This window comes from Hesperophylax consimilis, chromosome 3 (genome assembly GCF_061612785.1).
Source record: "Hesperophylax consimilis isolate HC1 chromosome 3, BYU_Hcon_1.0, whole genome shotgun sequence".
Taxonomy (NCBI): Eukaryota; Metazoa; Arthropoda; class Insecta; order Trichoptera; family Limnephilidae; genus Hesperophylax; species Hesperophylax consimilis.
Genome location: NC_142838.1, coordinates 1,978,843 through 2,000,914, shown reverse-complemented (window position 1 = coordinate 2,000,914; position 22,072 = coordinate 1,978,843). Strand labels below are relative to the sequence as shown.

At 33.1% G+C, this 22,072-nt stretch overlaps 1 protein-coding gene and 2 non-coding genes across 5 annotated transcripts in view; all 3 read left to right on the top strand.

Moving 5' to 3' along the window:
* The window catches only part of LOC149424825 (agrin-like), a 236,183-nt gene extending 232,827 nt beyond the window's left edge, over positions 1–3,356 (top strand). For all 3 annotated transcript variants that reach the window (XM_089650820.1, XM_089650819.1, XM_089650821.1), the window contains 3 exons: positions 122–286; positions 992–1,366; positions 2,850–3,356. In XM_089650820.1, coding sequence (XP_089506946.1) covers positions 122–286; positions 992–1,366; positions 2,850–2,925 — 616 coding nt within the window. In that variant the 3' untranslated portion in view covers positions 2,926–3,356. The remainder of the gene's footprint in view (positions 1–121; positions 287–991; positions 1,367–2,849) is intronic.
* Positions 3,357–10,361: 7,005 nt separating this feature from the next.
* Positions 10,362–10,480, top strand: LOC149424824 (5S ribosomal RNA). The gene has a single exon (XR_016305712.1). It is a non-coding gene; the product is annotated as a 5S ribosomal RNA (ribosomal RNA).
* A 322-nt stretch (positions 10,481–10,802) lies between these two features.
* On the top strand, positions 10,803–10,921 carry LOC149424823 (5S ribosomal RNA). Its single transcript, XR_016305700.1, has one exon. It is a non-coding gene; the product is annotated as a 5S ribosomal RNA (ribosomal RNA).
* The last annotated feature ends 11,151 nt before the right edge of the window (positions 10,922–22,072 follow it).

The window sequence follows — 22,072 nt, the reverse complement described above, 5'->3', positions numbered from 1 at the left end:
CAAAGTGAGACGTACACACGTTTTTTCCCCTTCTCCTGATTGACTGGTCTTTCAATTTGAATGTCTATGGCAATCCCACACTCCGCCGCACTCTAATAACGCCAATAAAACCTTGTTCCAGTTCCACGGAGAGCATCACCCTGGAGACATGGCACCGCGTGAAGATCCGCCGCAGCGGGCGGGACGGCATCGTGCAGCTGGACAACTCCACGGTGGCGCGCGGCTCGGCTCCCGGCCTGCTCACCGAGCTCAACCTGGAGCAGCCGCTCTATCTGGGATTTGTGCCGTACGTCGCATTCTTGCTTCTTTACATGTTATTTCTTTCGGAGTACCGCGTGAAGTGCTGCTGGCCTCGACTACTTGAAGAAACCGCTCTAATTATTCCTATCGTGTGTATGTCCTTCAAAAATGGTCAAAATGCTGGTAAAAATATCTTCAACTCGCGAAATTTGTGCCTGTAGCCTAGAATCTAGACTAATCACTTGATATTTTTAATGCTGGTACTTATTTATACTCGTACGAAAGTATTTACCTTCATGACTTGGTGTACATAACATACAAGCACCACTTACAAAATCACAAATAGATGAAACACCTGATAAATTGTGAGGTAAATAAAACTAATTCTTTCATGTCACCTGGTTTCGGAAGAACCCTTTTGTAATATCAAAAAAAAATTTTTTTTTAAAGTACAGATTAAGAGACAGTGATAGTTCCTACAAATTAATAAAATAAAATGTATAATTTCCCTACCCTTTAAACAATTTGTTACCAAAAATACATTTTATTTATTTTATTTTAAGTACGTTTATTCAGTTTTTTTATAAACATTTTACACAGAACTAACAAAACCGATCAATCAGTTTGATTACAAGAAAATTCTTCCGTCGAGTATTTGTTACTAAAATAAGCAAGTATATTATGGTATAAAGTGGAGATGAAAAGAAAAATAGTGCGCAATTAAATTCATAAAGTAAATGTCTGTTTCCAGCACTTGGATGAAAGTCCATCGCCTGTCCGGCGTCACGAGCGGATTCTTGGGAGCTATTCAACGCATCATCATCAACGGCAAATCTCTAAAGATCCTCAGCCACAACAACATGTGCATGTTTGGTGGACCGCAGCAGCAACAGAGCGGCCCCAAGCACCTGGCCTGCTCCAGCCCCGGGGTGACGCGCTACCGCGGCCCGCCCTGCCTGCGCGAGACGTGCTCGGGCCGCGGGGTCTGCGTGCCGGTGCTCGGTGACTTCCATTGCCAGTGCGAGGATGGGTACGCGGGCGACAACTGCGAAGTCAAGGAGAAGATTCACGAGAATGAGGTAGATGGGAGGATCCTCCATCATAATCCGAGGAAGAATAAGCAAAGGTGGGATTTAACACAAATACAATAAGGGCCAGTTGTTTCACAGAAATTGAACATTTTTAAGTTAATGTTCAAGTTCTTTGAAACTTCTGGCCAATCATATAATAATTATAATAAAACTTGAATAGAACCTTTACAGAACTTGAAAATTAACTTTAAGATTTGATGAATTGTTCTAATTCAGTTGAAAACTGGTCGTTTAAATAATCACGTTACAAAGTATACACAAGCTTTTTCGGTAAATATCCAGAGGCACGTCTTATCCTTAATACCGATGAAGAAATAAAAAAAAACACTTCGCCTCAGTTTAATTATAATTAGTAACAACATTCTCCGTTTCCTTGGTCGAGGGGTAAAGCTCTCGGCTAGAAAGAAACAAAAGTAAATTTTATTTGTGTTTTTTGCACAATTCATAAAAAATAATTAAATAGTGCTTATTCGCGCTACATAATTGAATCCTTACTTGAAATTGGTTTAGTCTTGTTTTGTTACCAGATCTGAATAGCCAGGTATACCCAAGAAATCCCTACTTTTGTATTTTTTTGATGCTATATTTTTCAAGAGCGACCCTATTTGTATGGTGTAAAGACAGGCGAACTATATAGCCAATCCGTTTGGCAGCGTTGTTAGGCGGGTTTATGTAGGAAAATTAAATATTAACAAATAAATATATCAATTTAAAAAAAAAATCATTAGCTGGGTTAGTTAACAATACCTTCGCCCGCCCTCAACTCCTGGATAAGTAAATAACGTCAAACTAATATCAATTCTGGCAAATTAATGTCACCATTGCATATTTTATTAGTATAGCGAACAACAAATTTGAGATTTTTGCGAAATATTCATTAAAATGCTTTATTTTGTTCTCTGGTAACCAAAATAGTTCCTCGTTGTAATCAAACTGACAGAAAGTGTTTTTTATAATAATTTTCATGTTTTATGAATAAGGCGCGCCGTTTTTGACGTTTTTTCCAACAATCAAAAAATATCATAGAAATTTTAAAAATGTTCATATCATAAATTTTTAATTTATTATAAAATTATAATTTTAAACTATTTACCGATAACGAGGTTTAGAATTGCTACAAGCAAGAAAATAGACAAACTGATATTATTGTTCCATTAATCGGTGTATTTCATATTCTTTCATAATTTATTTGTTGTTTACAGGAAAAATCAGCTTGTTTTGTATAAATATCTACGTTGAAGAATCCTGGACAGCCACAAACTACAAAATAACATACAGATTTATTATTTTCCAACGAACTCGACTGATTTTTCCGACTATTTGACATGTTTTTCCGAAATATTTGAGTAAAAGTTTAAGTATATTTAAGAGTATATAACCATATGTATGAATATGTATATATTGTTTAGTAAGTAATGAATTTAATGGTTTTGTGTGAGATGTACAACGTGTCTCATCATTTGATTTTTTAATTGATTTTAATTATGATTAAAGATGTTTTATTCAATATATTTTCAGGAAACACATTACAATGGAAAATCGGGATATACTATCGAAAATTGGCAGAGGGGAGATCAACGAAGACGCAAGCTGATCACCTGAACACATATACACAAGAAAATCATAAGGGAAGCTTTCTACCATCAACATATCGTTTCGATTGAATTTAAAAAAGGAAAATCTGCCCTATTTAAATATATCATTTTATAACTGACTTTGGTTTAAAAACGAAATCATCCTTTTGTATCTGATATTGTGCCATATAAAATATTGTAATCTGAAATTACACCCTGCATTTACCAAGTACTCATTTCGAAAAACATATAAGAAATAATGAACAAAAAATGTATTCATTACTGTTATTAATAACTTGATGAACCATCTAGTTTTATACTTGTTATAAAATAGTAAAATAATTTACAAAAACAGGCCAATTAATTTGCTTTTTAAAGTCAGGGGTCCGATATTATCATGCGTAGATAAATGTTTGGAATATAATGTGTATTATTTTATTGTACTTGTGAATACGTCTGATAACGATATAATTATTTTATAAGGAGATGTTTTTGCTAAACAATGTTATAAATTTATTTAATGAAAGTAGAGAACATTTATATCTTTAATATTGTATAAAATATAGTAATAAACAGTTGTTACCAAAGATAATATTTGAAATGTAAGAGATGTTTAATGCCAATAGTAAATATAATTTGTCCAAATAAAAATATAGAATACCTACCTTTATGATTAGACTGAGTTTTATTTTTGAAAACCATCCTTTCCTTAATTCGGCTAGGGTTCTTTCTAAGTTACATTGAACACCATTATAATAATATAATTATAGTATAAGGATCCAATGTTTTTTCCAATATAACAAGGAGGATCACTTACTACAGAGACGAACGTAAGTATTATAAATAAAAATAAAACATATAAAGGGTGTTAGAGGGTAAAGTGCACAAACTTCGGGAGGTGATTTTACGCGATTGTAGAAGTAAAAAACGATAAATTAACTTTATAGAAATTCCGTTGTTTTTTCCCTGTACAAAAAAGTTTTATTAGAAAGAATTTGCACGCAGAGAAAATTAAAAACACTCCACATTTCGCCATATGATTTAACTACAAAGTTGATATTTTATTTGATATATTAATATTTTTCTTTGTTTAATTTTAGCACTAGAGATTTTTTTATGAAAGGTTTCTAAAGGTTTCATTTTTTTTTGAGTAAAACCTCAAATTTGGGTTTTCCAATAAGAGGTATTATTTTGATATTCAAATAAAAATGCTATTTTTTAATATAAATGATTGAATGTTTATTTCATTATAAAGAGGAAGGTATGCTGTTAATAGTGAAAAATAACATCATAACAAACATAACATCAGTCAAATGATCACCACGACCACGCATACAGGACCATATCCTTTTCATGAAATTTTCCATAACCAAATCGCAAAGTGGCTACCTTATGTCCTCGATAGCCTCACGAATTCCATCTTTGAGGTCTTGAATCGACGCTGGGCTGTTGACGTAGACCTTTTCTTTCACGTGGCCTCAAAGGAAGAAGTCGCAAGGTGTTAAATCACAAGATCTCGGTGGCCAATTGTGATCACCTCTTCGAGAGATAACACGGTCCGGAAATTTTTCCCGTAAAAGATCAATCGTTTCGTTGCTTGTGTGGCACGTAGCGCCGTCTTGTTGAAAGTAAACGCTGTCCAGAGCAATATCATCCAATTCCGGCCATAAAAAATCATTTTATGGCCGGAATCAAATACTCATAACACCTCTTATTGGAAAACCCTATATTTAATTATTGGAGTTGGTAGAAAGATACCAGGGTTCAAGTCTTAGATGTGACCGTATCCTTTTCTGATTAAAATTTTTGTTTGTTTTCAATAATTAACGAAAAATTCTCCCATGAATACGATATTATCATATTATTATATTTCCATTTTTTATATATTTAATTATTTATTTCAATGGCGCGGTAATTTTTATAGCAGTTTATCGACGCATTTGAGCGTTGAATTAAATAATTTAAATTTTTTTAAAGTGATTTTAATAAGTACTAACCGGTTAGCCTAGCGGTGCGATTTGGATGTAATTTATGGATACACATATCCGAAAAGATGTATGGCAATCGACCATCGCATATGGAATAATAGCATGGGGTGGTGGATCACTTTCGACTATAGATTCACTATCAAAAATATTTACTGCAAAAATAATCATAAAAGTTATCCTTTAGAGTCCCGTTAAAAACCAGCACTGAAGATATCCTTTACAAATTTCTAGAGGTTTAACAAAATTACGCCAAAACAATCTTAAGCCACCTCCTCAGAAAGATTCTTAGCGCCTAAACTATACAATAACCTACGTAACCAAACAAGACAAATAAAAAAAATGAATTCAATGGTCGGTGGCCGAGTTGACATCGCGTTTGGGTAACGCAACGCGAGCTGGTTAAGTCCTCCATCACAACAAAAGCAACATTTTCCGCTTAGTGTGGTGATAGTAGGAGATTTTAAAATATTGGCAGATTATCTATAACCCGGGAATGTTTGTCTTTCTTAAAAAAAAAAACAAAACAATTTAAAATCGCCAATAAACAATGGATATTCAAAAAAACTCTTGCACCAACCAGAGAACTTACTAAAATTCCGCAATGTAGTAGGTACCTACTAGTAAATAAATGGTTTTATAAGAACTCTTTTACTATATGTATTTGTTAATAGAAGATTTATGAATTGATTCTGCTACAATACAGGTTCCCATAGTGCCTGCGAAGGCAGGTTACCTGCCACATTTACCTACTATATTGGGCGTCCCATTATCGCAAACATCTGTAAACCAAATTACACGTAAACAATAACAACAATTCAAATACTAAATAAAATAGTAGAATCAATAATTTTATAAAAACCCCTTTGTAACTACGTCCTCCAATTAAATGCATTTATATTACATATATATATATATTTACAATATTGTCATACCTGTACCTACTCTTTCTATTACCTATCTATTGACTCCATAATTTAAAATGTATACAACTTTGAAATTTGTACTTTGATTTTGATTTAGTCATGCATGTAAATATTCTATAAGTATCTGTATACGTCTGTCTCGACACAGGTGTACCCTAGTGAGACAGATGTCGATAAATACAAGTAAAAACCTTTATATTGATAGATAAATAAATTTAAAAAAAAAAACTATTATTGTCGCTTTATCACTGAGCCATTAAAACATTTCTGTTTCTGTTCTTATAAATAAAAATAATAAAACTGCCAGTTAAACCTATAGTAATTTATTGTTTAAATTATTCAACAATGATGCTTTACGTATTTAGTTTGTTTAGTTATCATATTGGGCATTTAGTATATTTATAAAATTAGAGGGACTAATATATCTGTTTTAAGAATAACTTATTGAGTAAAACCTCAAATTTTAATATTTTATTATCGAAGAAAAATATTAGCGATTCTTAAACGAAGATTTGAAAGAGAAAAATCAGAAAAAGATATGGTTGTATTAAGGATTTTCTGATCTTTCTCTTTCAAATCTTTGTTTAAGAATCGCTTATATTGTCTTCAATAATTAAAGACTAAAATATTATTTTCCCTGATCTTGAACACAGCTTTACTTCGGATTTTATTCATGAATTCCACTCGTTTAGGGTTGTGTACACCATCTAGCGGATTTCCTGAGAACCTTAATTTATACGCTTGGTTTGAGGTTTGTATATATTCTGAGCTAACAGTATTAGATGGTTGGATTTTACACAATAATGTACAGCAGTGTTTTAAAATATCTGCCTCGGAAACTAATTAACTTATACTACCACCTGAAAATATTGAACTTTATGTCACGTTTATTGTTATGAATAGGTATGGGCCTTAGATATGTTTTTTAAGAACCAAGAAAGAAAGAAAAATCCAAAGCAAATAATATTTGTTAAATTCGATAAACTTGCGTTTTTACTATTAACCGACTGATTGGTATTAATTCAACATAATTATTAGATCAATAAAAAAGGTTTAGAACGATTCAATCGAAATCGACAGAAATAAAAAAAAAGTTTGAATTAAATGTCGGCATTTGCACAGCTGAAAAAATACGCAGATTTTGACGGTATGTTACAATTTAATGACGACATTCGGCACAGTTGACATTACGCAGATTTATACGGTAAGTTATCAATAATATCGGCATTCGACACAGCTGATATATACAATTTTTTTTACGGTAAGACCTTCCCGTACCTTCACGTACAGAAGGGTCCTTAGATAACCGATTCTAATGAAATTTGAGATTATGAAAGGATTGACGAAAAATAATTCTCCATTAAAAATATTGATAAGTTTTGAAAATCATCATTAAAAATAACAGTTTAAAATTTTTAATTTATAAAACATTATTTTTTTGGAACCGGATTTGAGATTTAACGGTCATGAATCGTGATACAGGTTAGAATTGTAGTTAATTTCAGATTGTATTTATCTGCCACTCCCCAAAATAAGAACCCTGGGGTCACAAAAATTCAAATCAAATTAATTTCGGATTTACATCAAACTGCATACGGTTTCTGTGTAAGATTGTGAACTGCCTTATATTGACACTCCAGCTCTATTATAATGGATTGCCCTTCGTTGCCCTGAATGCAATATAAATTTATTTGGTATAAAATATTTTAAATATTCTTTGCTCGGACGTATCTGCAAATCTTACAATATTCTAGAGATGTTGATATTTTCCACCGTACCCTTGAAACGATTAAAATGAAATTATCCTTAAAATGTCCTTAAATCGGCGAAATTATTTGTTTTCTGTCCTATTATTTTAATTATTTTTTAATTATATTATGTAATATTATAACTTTTGACATCTACTTGCTTCGTTATCTGTGACCATAAAAAGGTTAATGGAAATTAACTGGTTTATTTTATTTTCTCAGTATTTAATGAAAAATGAAGTTAAGTGTATAAACGAATGCTTTATAAATAAATTTAAATAAAAAAATACACCCGAAAAGCAACAATTATTATCGGAAAATTTCATGAAACAAATACGAATCACACCGCAACACGTCGTTGTGTATCTAACTCAAAGGAAAAATTATAGAGTCACGACTACCTACTGAAGTACTCTCTCGATCAGAAGTCAAAAGGTACCAAATGGACTAAAATTTTGTGACTCTACTAGTACTGACGTTATTAAAACCAGTGAGACTATGGCATCCCCAATCAAGGTTTGCTGTGGGCTGCAGGAAGTAGGTAGGGGGAGAAAAGAAAGGTGGGGAATTACTCAGTTATTCACCAAACACGGATAAAACTATTTAAAGCAATATTAGTCTTTTACCGAGGCTATTGAGTATCTACTACTTAAATTAATTGAAAACGAATATTAAATTGAGATGAGTTTTAGTTGCATTTTCATTTTACTAAGGCTCTGTAATACAGAATGGACTGAAAATTGATTTTAACTAATAATGATGGTGTTAGATTATGCAGTGAAAGAAATCCTCCAGAAGACACATTTATGAAAACGTCAGCTAATTTACATTCACCCGGGTGTGATATCTTGAGGCGCCTTCTGCAGCTACTTTAAACTTTAAAAATTTAAATTATAATTAAATCAAAATCAGCCGTACATATAAAAATATTTATGTGAGCGTCAAAAATATGAACGAATTTTCATAAACCCTTTCGCAGTTTCATTAAAAGTTCAATAAGATTATTGCCCTTGATTAAATATTTCCCTGTTTTAATGGTTTATCACCGAAAATGTTTTCGAGTGGGATAATAAACGCAGGGAATATTATATTAAATGGTTTGGTTTTTGGGTATTGAGTTCGCGTCACCTGAAGTATTTGAAGGGGAAAACCCCGAGGCATCGCTGGCTCACCAACCGAGATGATGGTATTTTAATTACGCCCGATTATACTCGGGGTGACTTTGATGAGACGAACGGATTAAAATCCTAAAAGGTGTTTCAAATGAGGATTTTTATTTTATTAATTTCAAATACAATTTTAAAGACGTTAGTTTTTTTAGTACATTGCAGACGAAAATTTCTGTATATTGAGTTAATAAATTTTAAACGCATGTATAATACAAAATTGTTCCCTTTTACCAAATATAATTCAAAAAATTATTTAGTCATTACCTCATTAATAAAGTGGGTATGTAAATTTATATTTGCTTTTAAAAGATTTACTGTGGGTAGGTACTTCCTAATGATTTCTAGGTAGCACTTTGCGCAAATTTATTTTATTACGTTTCATTTAAAATTCGTTTAAACCGTTATCGGGTTCTGACAGAATAAATAGACTGTTTTTAAATTTCATTTTGTTTTTTTTTTCAATGGTTTACAAACATTGGTTTAGTTCAAATTCTATGGTGGTGTTTTAGTCATATTATTATAATATTGAAGCAATTGCTACTATTGATGGAAAAACTATCGACGTAAAAGCTATTGATGCAATTTTCATTTAGAAAAATAATTTATTTTAAAGAAAGTCCAATTTTTCGACTAACGAATAACCCGACAGTATTTCAAAATCTCCAACTACAGTAAAACGTAAGCGGAAATGTTGCTCGTTTATTTATTTCTTTTTTTATAAATACATACAATAAAAACTTGTATCATGTTACGAACATAATATAGAAATACATAAGTATCAGTTATCAATTACTTTTGCTTAGATGTAGGACAGATATGTTTTGAATACTTTTGTTGCTAGCCAACGGTGACGAAGTATGAAGTGCGGTGGCCTGGCTGTGATTGTCAACAAAACTCCATATTTGTTGGAGATTCAACGGTTACCCACTTGTAGTACGAGTAATCTAATATTAAAATAAAACATATAAGCGAGTCCATTAAAAATAGGATTTCCTTTCGATTTCTTTTAGATGAAAATGGCACTCGTAGTGAAAAAATAATTGAGACGGGAAAATGCTTCCCAGGTAAAAGTGTACGATGCAATAAACAAATAATGTACAAATTAATGTTGCTTGTACTCACATAAAACTACACACCTGTTATCATAACGTTTGTTTTCAATTGTACCTGCACAATTCGGTTTTTGGCATACAGTTTTTTTTCTTACATATTTTTATCAGTGTGGGCGGAACGCTGATCTTATCCCTTAGAAAAAAATAAAAATGGGTGTGTCAAGCCTACGCAAGACAGAAGTGAAACTTCTAGTATTCTTCTCTCTCTCTCTTTTCATTTCATTCTCTCTTTTTTTCTGTCTATTGACATATTTATAAGTAGCATGTGATAAAAAAAATTAAAAGTTATAAAAAAAGAAAAAAAAAATTAGTTAAAGCGGGGATCGAACCTCGGTTCTTCACGACCACAGTCGTGCGCTCTGCCTGTAGACAGCGAAGATGAGTTAGGAGAGTGAGTTAAACTAGGTATATAATATTTACACCTTGCTAATGTTTTCAGTATTATTAGGGCTTTTTTATACTAATTTTCATATATTTATTGGCAGGTAGAGTAGAAATTAATATTGTTTAGCGTTTGCCAACGACCATACCATGTTGAACACACCGGTTCTCGTCCGATCACCGAAGTTAAGCAACATTGGGCGCGGTCAGTACTTGGATGGGTGACCGCTTGGGAACACCGCGTGCCGTTGGCCTATTTTTTATTTTAATTTCATGTTTTTTTTATTTTTTTATCATTACTATAATTAATAATATCATAAAATTCTTTAACTTTTCAAGTATGCTACAGGCCTAAAATATTACTTAGTGGATTGATATTATGGTCAACCATTGAAAAAAAAAATTCCTACAAACTTATTAATGTAATTACGATCTTTTTCAAGCGCGTATGTAATGATTATTTTTATCAACCTCGCACACACCTTGCTAATTTTTTCAATATTATTAGGGCTTTTTTATACTAATTTTCATATATTTATTGGCAGGTAGAATAGAAATTAATATTGTTTAACTTTTGCCAACGACCATACCATTTTGAACACACCGGTTCTCGTCCGATCACCGAAGTTAAGCAACATTGGGCGCGGTCAGTACTTGGATGGGTGACCGCTTGGGAACACCGCGTGCCGTTGGCCCATTTTTTATTTTAATTTTATGTTTTTTTTCATTTTTTTATCGTTAACATCATAAAAAATTTTATATCATTCTTTAACTTTTCAATTATGCTACAGGCCTAAAATATTACTTAGTGGATTGATATTATGGTCAACCATTAAAAAAAAAAAATTCCTTAAAAACAAAAAAATAATATTCCATGGCCGAGAATCGAACTCGGATCAACTGCTTCGAAAGCAACTATGCTGACCATTACACCACCAACGCCAGTTGTCGAGATGAGCTAAGAAGCATTTATATTTTACTATATCAAAAATATCCTTCCTTTGAAAAATAATGATTCTCCATAAAAAAGGAGTGCACTGCCCGGGAATCGAACCCGGGTCGCAAGAATGGGAATCTTGCATGATGTGCTTCCGCATTCCTAAAATAATTGTGAAATTATAAATACATCCCGGCTGCCAAAAGTCCATATTGAAAAATTAACAATTTTATGATTTTTTTCAAGTCACTGCTTGTATTTAATAAAATGAATTCTTAAAAATATCACCTGAAATAATCAAAACACAAATTAAATAAAACAGTATCTCAGAAAATTGACCAAAAATAATTTCCGGTACCGGGAATCGAACCCGAGCCTCCTGGGTGAGAGCCAGGTATCCTAGCCACTAGACCATACTGGACTTGCGAAATTGTGCGAAAATACGTTATTTAACTTGTTTAATAATTACAACGAATTTTGTACACCATTTTTCTGAACGGTGAGCGGTGGTGGGGGTACCCGCTTTTTCGTTTCGATCTTGACTCGGTTTTACTACGTTCCCGAAAATTCATTACGCGGCTAAAGAAGTTTCACTTCAAAAATGAATAAGTTTTTTGAAATCCTTTTTTCTAATGGCTTAAATATTTTATCCACTAAAATTTAAAAGTAAACCGCAACTTACCCTCGTTTGTGGTTTTCAAGAACGAAAGTTTGAATAATGAATACCCCCTATCTACAGTATTCCGTCACCAGGCCTAAAACACCCTCCAGCTGTAATTTTCATATTGTCTAGAAATATAACCATCTCTACCATTATATCCTGTTACAATTAAACGTTTTGTAGCTGTGATTAATATTTGTGTATAAACCAGTCGCACGTTCAACGAAAAATCTTGCGCAAAGAAAATAAAAATAACATTTGTCATAATTTTATTCCGACATTAAATAGTCCAAGTAATAACCAAATCACAAACAGAATGCTGTAAGAAAATTATTTTTCTCGGCATTTGAGTGTTTAGTGTGAATAAGGGAAATAAATCAGAATATTTGGATTAAGAATAATTTTTTTATTATACATTTGGTAATTAAATTATTATGAAAAAAATGTGTTTTCGAAGGTGGTCAGATTTATTATGTGGGTAATGCATCTGAAATTGGATAATATTGATGACTTTTGGCTGGTTAATTTGAAGAACTTTGAAATACGAGGTCCGGCTACATTATTATATAATATGTTCTCAATGTGCTAGACACCTATTTATTTTCATTCAATATAAATTTTATTTTTCAAACCATTACCTTAAAATAAAAATCGACTGAAATATCTATATCCGATACATATACACGCCGGAAGTATTTATTTACCAAAATGGTGTTACCGGTTTCATTGACGACCCATGTCGCACGGTTATTACACTTCAAACCGGGTAACGATCCTGACCGTTTGTATCCCTTGGCGATGGGCGACATCGGATTACACCCCACATTCCTCTCCCTCTTCCACTACCAACCCCACCCCACCCCGTCACGTGACGTGACAGCTGAATGCAAATGGACGCCTGATTAAAAAGCGTCGCCCGTCCACTCTAGTGACAAGTAAGCGTCGGGGCTTTCGGCGCACGATGACGTATGACACGGAAGGCGATACAAAGGATTATTGAAAATAAATACTGAGTGCTTTTCATGGTTTTTGTAGACTCGAAGCGGAAAACAATATGTGAGCGATATGCGCGTATCGGCTTGACGAGCTTTATCTGAAGGTTCAGGGACTCATAAATGATTGAATTTTAAAAATGTTCAAAAAATATTGGCGAGATTCAAATTAAATGAAAGGAGTTATCTTATGATTAAGAGTCATACCACATAATGAGGCGCATTGACTGACTTATAGAGAAACTGGTTCGTGCTATAGAGAACTTGAAGGTGATGCATTTATTAATAGAAAATCACAATAATGTTTTAGAGCAATGTAAAATAATTACATTTTTAGAAGCCTTAATTAGCATTCAAAAGACACGGGTAATTTAAAACTTCATTAGGAGAAATGAAAAGCAGGTATGTGATATTTATGATTTTTTTCGTCGAAAACCGTGTAACTGCCCTTCATATTCGCTATCTACACAAAAGCAAATAGGCATCTGATATAAATCCATCACTAACGAGAATTCCATGACCTGAATTTTTTGTGTTTTTTTCCACATCTGGTCAGTACCTAATGCTGAGGAGGCTTTCATTTAAATTACTCTTTTTTCGTATGGCTGAAATTTTAAGGTTATATAGTAAAACGTAATTTGACGTTTGTTAAGATGAAAACTGTATTTGAAAAATACTTTCCTTAAAGCACATGAAAAAAATTACCTTAAATTATTGTATAAATTTTAGAAATCAACGAACAAATCCGTATATAAAAATTTAAAAGTCGAAAACGCAACAACGGTAAAAATCCGAACAAAAAATTATTCACCCTGAAAAAAACGAGTTTTTTTTTTTGGAAATTCATATTTCTAACTTTTTGGGGCTTTTTGATGTTTTTCGCTACATCAACCACTTGGAAAATTTCTCGTTTATATAATAAAATGAATAATATACTTATAATTTTTAGCTGCTAATAAAAAAATCATTTGTTGCCTTCCCTCTCTAGAAAAAATGACGCTTGCTGAAATGACAATTGCAATAATAAAATCATTTAAATTAAGATTTTACCTCTTCAGATGTGAGATTTACGTTGAATGCGAATATGCCGATAAATTTCGTAAAAAAGCTCGACTATCTTAAACAAAATGAATGAAAATTACCTCCTATTTGAAATAATAAATGTTTATGAATTATCACTGCTATGCATCAAATTAATTCTTATTTTGAAATTAGTTGACACATTTCTTCGGCGTATTACTTCAGATGGCTTTTCAATCATCAGTTCATTTGAACTTACACATATAAAATGAAGTATGAAGCTATTTTCAAAGAGAAAGATGTTTTCTTATCAGAACACGTCAGTTGTCATTGAGCGTAATGAAGAGTGATCATAGACATAGTGCAGGAAAAACAAAATCTCCACAGACAAATTGCAAGGTAAACTCTCGATTCTCAATATTAAAATGTCAACTCTTTGATCGAGCTGGAATGATTAGATTCTCCTTATATCAAAGCTGAAAGCATTTTACTTTATTTAGTGTATTTACCGTCAGTTGAAAGCAGCCTCCTTCAAAGTGCACGTTTTCACAAACTCTGCGAAGGCCAAACTTTATCAAAATATCTAATAATTATTATCTACCGGTTAATAGTTACTACACCGTTTCAAGATTTAACTATGCAGTGGAGTTTTGCCTAAATCTTTATAACTTATGTTTAGAGTAACATTGCGAGATGTAAAATGCATATTTACTTAGTAATTCAAGAAGTGAACAATTTTCACCGTTCACCCTTTCTAGGATTTTTGCCGCTTCAGCTCCCAGATTTCATGTTTTGAAGTATTCCTCAAGGATTGCAACAATAACATTTGGCTGTCATCAGTTGTTTTGTTTTGCTCTATCTAAAATTAATTTTTTACCATTCTTTTTTGTTTTCTGGCAAAAAAAAAGTGTAGTGTGTTGTGCCTTGAGGTTTCTTCTCCCTCCTGATCTTCCAGGAGTCACTTTTCGCTGCTGATTTCCAGATATTTATAAACTTTTTTACTTCTGTCATTTTTCATACTATTATTGTAGTTGTTTACTGTTGTGAATAATGGAGGAAGATTTCCCTCCTGGACCCCCTACAAAGCCCCCAGATCCCTCTCCAGACCCCCCAGACGGGGAAAATGTAGAAATTTCTGACAGTGATTCTGTCATCTTGACTTCTACCAAAAAAAGGAAATTTACTCCTTCTTCCCCAATAAAACTTGACTCGCCTTCGACTTCACTGTCCCCACCAGCACTTTCTCAACTTCCTCCAACAAACTTTTATTCTCCTCATTCCCGTGGCCCATTCATAGCATACGCCCAAAAAACTGAGCAAGGAAAAACCATCCACCCTCTTGAATTTGGCAAATTCCTATCAAATAGCAAGAATCTTTCAATCAAACCTGGAGGTGTAAAAGCCGAGGGTCGCTTCCGAATCTCCGTCGAATTCCTCTCAGGGCCAGCTGCCAACAGTTTCATCAAAAATATCTTCATTTCATCTAATTCAAAGTTCAAGGCATATATCCCTACTTTCAATGTCACTCGCATGGGCCTGGTCAGAGGTATCTCGACCGATCTGTCCATCCAAGAAATTCTGTCTTCACTTTCAACCCCCCAACACATTGGCAATCCCATAAAAGCCAGGAGGCTAAATTACAAGGACTCCTCTGAGGGTATAATTACCTGGAAGCCCTCCCAATCTGTTGTTATCACCTTTGAAGGTCAATCTCTTCCCTACCATATATATTTATTCTTCAACTCATTACCAGTTGAAATGTATACATATCCCACCACTCAATGTTTCAATTGCTGCCGTTTTGGTCATACCAAAGCTTGTAATGTTTTTCGCCTTTTCCCCATTTTCTTTTATTTTTATTTGTTTAAAACAATATAAAATTTTCTTCTCTCTTGGCTATGACCGATATTTAATTTTTTCTCTAAGGCTTTGCATATGTGTTCGCAGGGATGGAAAATTCCTCCCCTACAACACATAAGCCTCCATGAAAATTGGACCCTTTTCTTTGATATCTACAGAAAGCTACTTAAAGCTCTCTTGTACTATATATCTTCATAGACATATGTACTCAACTAATTAATACGTTATTTACGAACTTGAACGCAAATAATTTTCGTATTTATATTGTAATTAAATTCCATCAAACGTTGTGTAATTTTTTGATTTATGATATAGGATTTTAATTACCTTCATTTTGTGGTAACCCCCTTGGTTCTGATCGAGGTGTTGAGTTAAACAATTTTATTGGTCTTTCCATTGCAAACCTAGACTTAAATGAATTCTCTGGATGAGCTAACTTTCCTATTGTAATTATTCTGATTCCCTGCACCCTAACAAAATCGTAGTTAAACGCTGATAAAAGATATTATACATGTTTATTTGGACAGGTAATTTGATATAACTCAAATGGTTAATTGTTAGTAAATTTGATTTTGGTAAACTCTTGGGTCTGTTTGGCGCCACTCCTTTTTGATTCTGCTGCTATAAGGTACATGTAAAGATTGATTTAGTAGGTTAATGTAATTAGTTAATTGCATATTTGACGAACTCGGAATAGCCCATTTGCTGGCATAATTTGGCTCCAAATCCTCCTGCAAGTAAACGAGATGATCGTGAGTCAACAAGAAATTTGCACAATCCTTTGACACGGCTCTTTGATTGATACCTAAGTTATCGCGTCCCAAAAAGCCTTCCACGTCATCATGTACTGCATTCAAGTTTCCCCTCGAGTCCCGATACCCCCAAATTCCGACCCCTCCTTGGACTACAATTTACTTAGGGCGAACCGGTTTCGTCCTATATACAATCATATACTCACGGTTGGTGTGGACTTACGGGTCGTGAATCCTCATTCCACGTTTAAGAGAAAATGCGGGAGTGGTCTATAAGACCTAAAATGCAAGCTGTATGCAGGTCCGCATTCTCCAGTAAACAGTACATACGAATAAATATATGTATACATACAGTTTGGGAAAGGTTTATAACTCACAATACGAGGCTATCTACCTCGCATCCCGAGCTCGGATCTCGCGCCAAGAACTCTGCGAAGCTCTAGGTCTGGTAACCGAATATATACGTACTAATAAGGTGATACTAATAAATACTAGTAGAATAAGGTCATATTTGATAGTTTGTTTTGGAGAGCTATCGAACTCCAGGCTTTTGTTTGTTTGGTTTTGACGTTTTTATTTAAGAGAATCGCCATCTCTATTTGATTTGGTTAATGGTCTTGTTATAGGAGCGACCACTGCCTCCTATTGATGAACTGTATTTGTTTTAAATTTTACCTCCAGGGTTCAACATTAATTTTTGTTCATCCTATCCCGTGATTTTCCAATTGTTTCAAGTGGTTGATTGCCACATTAGAGAGTACTCGACCCTCAAATATCTCAGGCAACTGATGGGGTTTTGTATGAGCACCCAATCAATAAAATTCAAATGTTTCGTATAATTATTCGATATAAATCTGGCTAACCCGTGATTTTTCAATTGTCGATTGTGAATGATAAGTATTTGTAAGCACGCAGCTTCCAGCTGTTTCAGGTAACTAATAAAACTGTGCGATTATCTAATCAATGGTATTCAAATGTTTCATGTAATTTTTTGATATAAATCTGGCTAACCCGTGATTTCTCAATTGTCGTTTGTGATTGATAAGTATTTGAGAACACGCATCTCCCAGCTGTTTCGGGTAATTAATAAAATCCTTCGTGACTAACTAATTATGGCCAAGGTCGTTTTCAAACTATGCGGTTGACCCAATTCTCCAGTGATCCTTTGTTTTGTAAACAAATAATATAAACATCTCCTGACACACTAACCTAAATGTGAGATTTGTTTATTTTAAAATTCCTTAGAAGTCATTTGTGCCTCTTTACTTTTATTGCGCACTATTTATTAAAATATTTTTAAATCCTTTATTGAAGTTAAACTATTTATTTCATTTCCCGAATTTAGTAAATTTACTAGGTTTAATTGAAGAATAAATATACATATATAAGTACACATATCTCGATTATCAAAATATGTTAACTAAGATTACATATATTAATAAATAAATATAAGGTATATGATTCTACATGGTCTTGAATATTAATAAATACATATTTTCTTTTTCAATAATATAGATATGTCCTCGGGTAGGTATTAAAATCGCTACCATTTCGATGTTTCGATTAATAAATAAAATACATATATATAATTACATTACTCATATATATATTCTTTATATACAATATTTTATTTTATATTTATAAATATATATACAAATATACAATATACATATATTAATGTGTAATTCTTTGTTTTGTTGTTTTAATTTAATATTCAATTGATATACTTCCACTTCACAGCCCTCCTGTGTCTCCTGGGACCTGAAAATTATTTATAAAAGGAAAACTCACCCACGTCAAGGTATTTCCGGTCGGGTAGTACACAACAACCTTGATGAAGAAATCCTACCTAATTAATTGTATTTTTCAACTAATTTCAAAATAAATCTTTTCGACTATTTATTCCTATTTAATATTTTATTCTCGCTTGAATCATATAAATTAGCTGATATTTAATTTTTCTTCCGAACGAAATCCTAATCCAGAAAATCCGTTGATTTAATAACACCCTTCTAGTTTAGGCTTTTGAATGATAGCTGTTTCAAATTCTTTTTCGAAATGATAGACTGATGATTAAAATTCCGGTTAAAACGACAAACACTTTTAACACTGTCGCTATACGCACGATGGATTTTAATTGAACAATTTATTAATTCTAAATTTCTTTTTATATATTTTTATAAGAAAATTTATTCCGAATTGTGCAAACTTTTAATTAACTTCTTAATAAATTAAATTTTTTTCCTCTTACTATTAATTTTAGAACAAAGGTTTAACGTTTATTATTATCGAATCCTTTTTTTTTGGTTTTGTGTTTCTTTTAACCTAAGATGAAGTATTTATTACTATTATTATTATTTTTTAACCAAATTGACGTTAAATTATAATCTATTTTTAAATATCAATACGCGATCACGTTCACTTTAGATTAACGATAACAAACTCTTAAATTTAATTTGAATGTTTTCACTTTGAATGAAATAATTATTTTTAAATTTTTAATTAATTCACAATTCACTTTTTGCACTTCACTTAACACTTTTAAGCACTGAGTTTAAATTATATTTACTTTCACTGTTTAACCACATTAAACTGATTTAACAAAACTTCACTGGTGGGGTTTTCAGAATTTAGAAACTGAATTTAAGACTTTTTACAAAACTTTCTAAGTCCAGGGACTTGTTCAGAATTTAACACTTAGATTATTTCACTAGAATTTTACCAATAGACGTAGTACTGCCATGTAACAACTTTTCAAACCCTCGGCGCGACTGTCTCCTGACTGATGTGTTCCATCCTTTATACCCCTCTCAGGTTCCAAAAGACGTATCTGAATTTCTCTTGATGCTTAATTCTATCTCCTATCAACTCGTAAATCCGAACATCCCTCCCATCAATATCGATTGTGCTTCCATAAGATGTTCTGCTTTCCGGCTCTGGGCGGTAGTTAGTTTTTATCTCACAAATCTAAGTCGATAGGGTCCGAATCGGGTAAGTCTGCGTTAATCGCCCAAGCTCCCTTTGTCCTCTGTTCATACAAAAATGTAGTTAAAATCTCATGATTTTGTGTTCCTTTTTTTTCTCAATTCGCGATAGGTCCATCCTCAATAACATATATATAGATCTCAATTTTATGCATCTCGTGCGAAATTGTTTAAATCCATGCTGAAATCTTTACTACGCATTTTTGAATTTCGATTCGTCTAAATTCTACTCAATTTTATTGTTACTTATATGAGCTTTTCCATTTCCACCCGTACTTTCTATCTCCCTGTCGCAGATTTGAGTTTTTCCTTTATCTTTGAATTTTATTTTTATCCGCGACGTTTTCTTGCACAATTTTCTTCTTTATTTTTTTGTTATTTCTCATAACTCTATAACTAATTATTTTCCAAGTCGTATTTATTTATTTCACGGATAAATTCGAATTGTATCGCTTTTCTCCACTTGGATTATTCTTTATCTCCGTTCTTTACCCTTCCTTTTATCTTTTCTCCACTTTTCCCGATGTGTGTGGTCTCCAGGAAAATTTCATACTTCATTTATTATTAATTAATATATAGTTTTCCACACTTCTATGGGAGATATACCTAATTTGACTCTGGGATATCTGTCACTTTTATTGCTTGACCCAATCTCCGCCCAATTTTCTATCTTTCTCATACCAGGATTCACATAAAACATATGCATTGACATCTGTTTATGTTTAAAATTTTGGTACTAGACTCGTAAATTTAATTTAATTTCAAACCTATTAATTTTAATCTCTTTTGTCTAATCTAAATACTTCCATAAGGTCCACGTTAAAGTTAATCGCTTTTCTAATCGTTTATTACCTTAACGTAAATAAAAATCATGTTCGGATTTTGATTGTTTATCCTTCAAAATATACATGAGACCGCCAACCTTTTATCTTGTTTCGATCCCTCCGTAATATTGGGTAACTCTAATATATATCTAACCTAATAATCATGAAAATGTCTACTTTTCCTGAATCTAATCTATCGATATATGTTTAGTTTTACTGTCTTCTTCTGATACTCGATTTTCACGTCCCTAGGACCTTCGTAGCAGTCCAAAATATCTGTATTAACCTTCCATTCGATCGCCGCACTTTTCTAAAATGTGTATTTTTTTTGCGAGATTTTCATTCAAGATTGATTTACCAATATGTCCGTTTCATCTTAAATTGATAACGATTAATTTCCATTGTTTCCAACACTCACTCCTCTCTTTAGTACGATTTTTATCGAACATGACACCCTCCTTCTATCATAAATAATTGCACTACAGTTGAAATTCCGCCAGTAACTTTCCTTCGCTTTTCCGTCCTTTTTTTATACTATCGCGTTTATAATTTTTTTTTCATTGCATTTTTGTGTGTGCGCTTTACAACTTGTAAAACTTCCAAGCACCCGATTTCAATGGTTCGATACCCCATAAATTTCTCAGTTATTGTAAACATTCCCAGGAGTTTGTCACCTTGAAAGTCGATGTTGACCCTAAAGTGCGTTCACCTCTAATTTCTGTGGGAAAGAAGAAGCCATTAATTATCTTTTTTCATTGCCCGATCCAAAGTTCATTCCTTTGTCCGTCGTAGACACACCTCCCTCCGCTCACTGATTGGTTACTCAAAATTTTATAGCTCTTTGTTCAGATCTATTGGTTGACAAAATTCAATATTTATTTATAGGCCTAGGAAAAGGGGAAGTACCAGTCGTCCTAGACGAATTTACGACCTCTCTGCTTAAGTCCCGGAACCTTGATTTAATTTCAACTATTACAGGTGTCTACTGCAAGCAAGCTGGATCAATTCTTTCTCCGCCAGATGTCGTTAGCATGTCCGTTTTCATAAATAATTTGCATATTTTCTTGCAGCTATGGTTTATCTGTTTTTCTTTCACTGTGATTTAAAGCCTTTCATCACAGTTCCCCCCTCTGAACTCAATTTGCTGTGGCTAACGTTGTATACTACTTTAGACATCGAAATTGTGTTCAAAATGTAGTCTAGCTTTTCTCCCCCCTTCGTTCTGTTATTCCTTTTCCTACATCACTTCCTGTTATTTCCTTTCTCTACCTCACTCTATCATTCCCTATCTCTCTCTCCCTTCTGTTATTTCCTTTCTCCCCCCCCCTCATTCTGTTATTCCCTATCGCTCTTTCCATTCTGTTATTTCCTTTCTCCCCCCCCCCCTCATTCTGTTACTCCCTATCTCTCTTTCCATTCTGTTATTTCCTTTCTCCCCCCCCCTCATTCTGCTATTCCCTATCTCTCTTTCCATCCTGTTATTTCCTTTCTCCCCCCCCTCATTCTGCTATTCCCTATCTCTCTTTCCATCCTGTTATTTCCTATCTCTCTCTCCATTCTGTTATTCCCTATCTCTCTCTCCATTCTGTTTGGATTGTTAGCAACCTTGACTCTGAATCACATTGTATTTTCTATTTTCTTTTCGCGTAGATTTTATTTTATGGAATTTTCTCTAATTTTGATAAACTCAAAATTAATCTCTTTTTTTTTCTGGGAAAAAAAACACGCCCCTCGACTCGCGTGTTTAGGTGGTCCTCAACCTGGTTGGACTAAAACCTCCCTTACAATGATTCAGGTAAAGATTGTTTGCAATCTC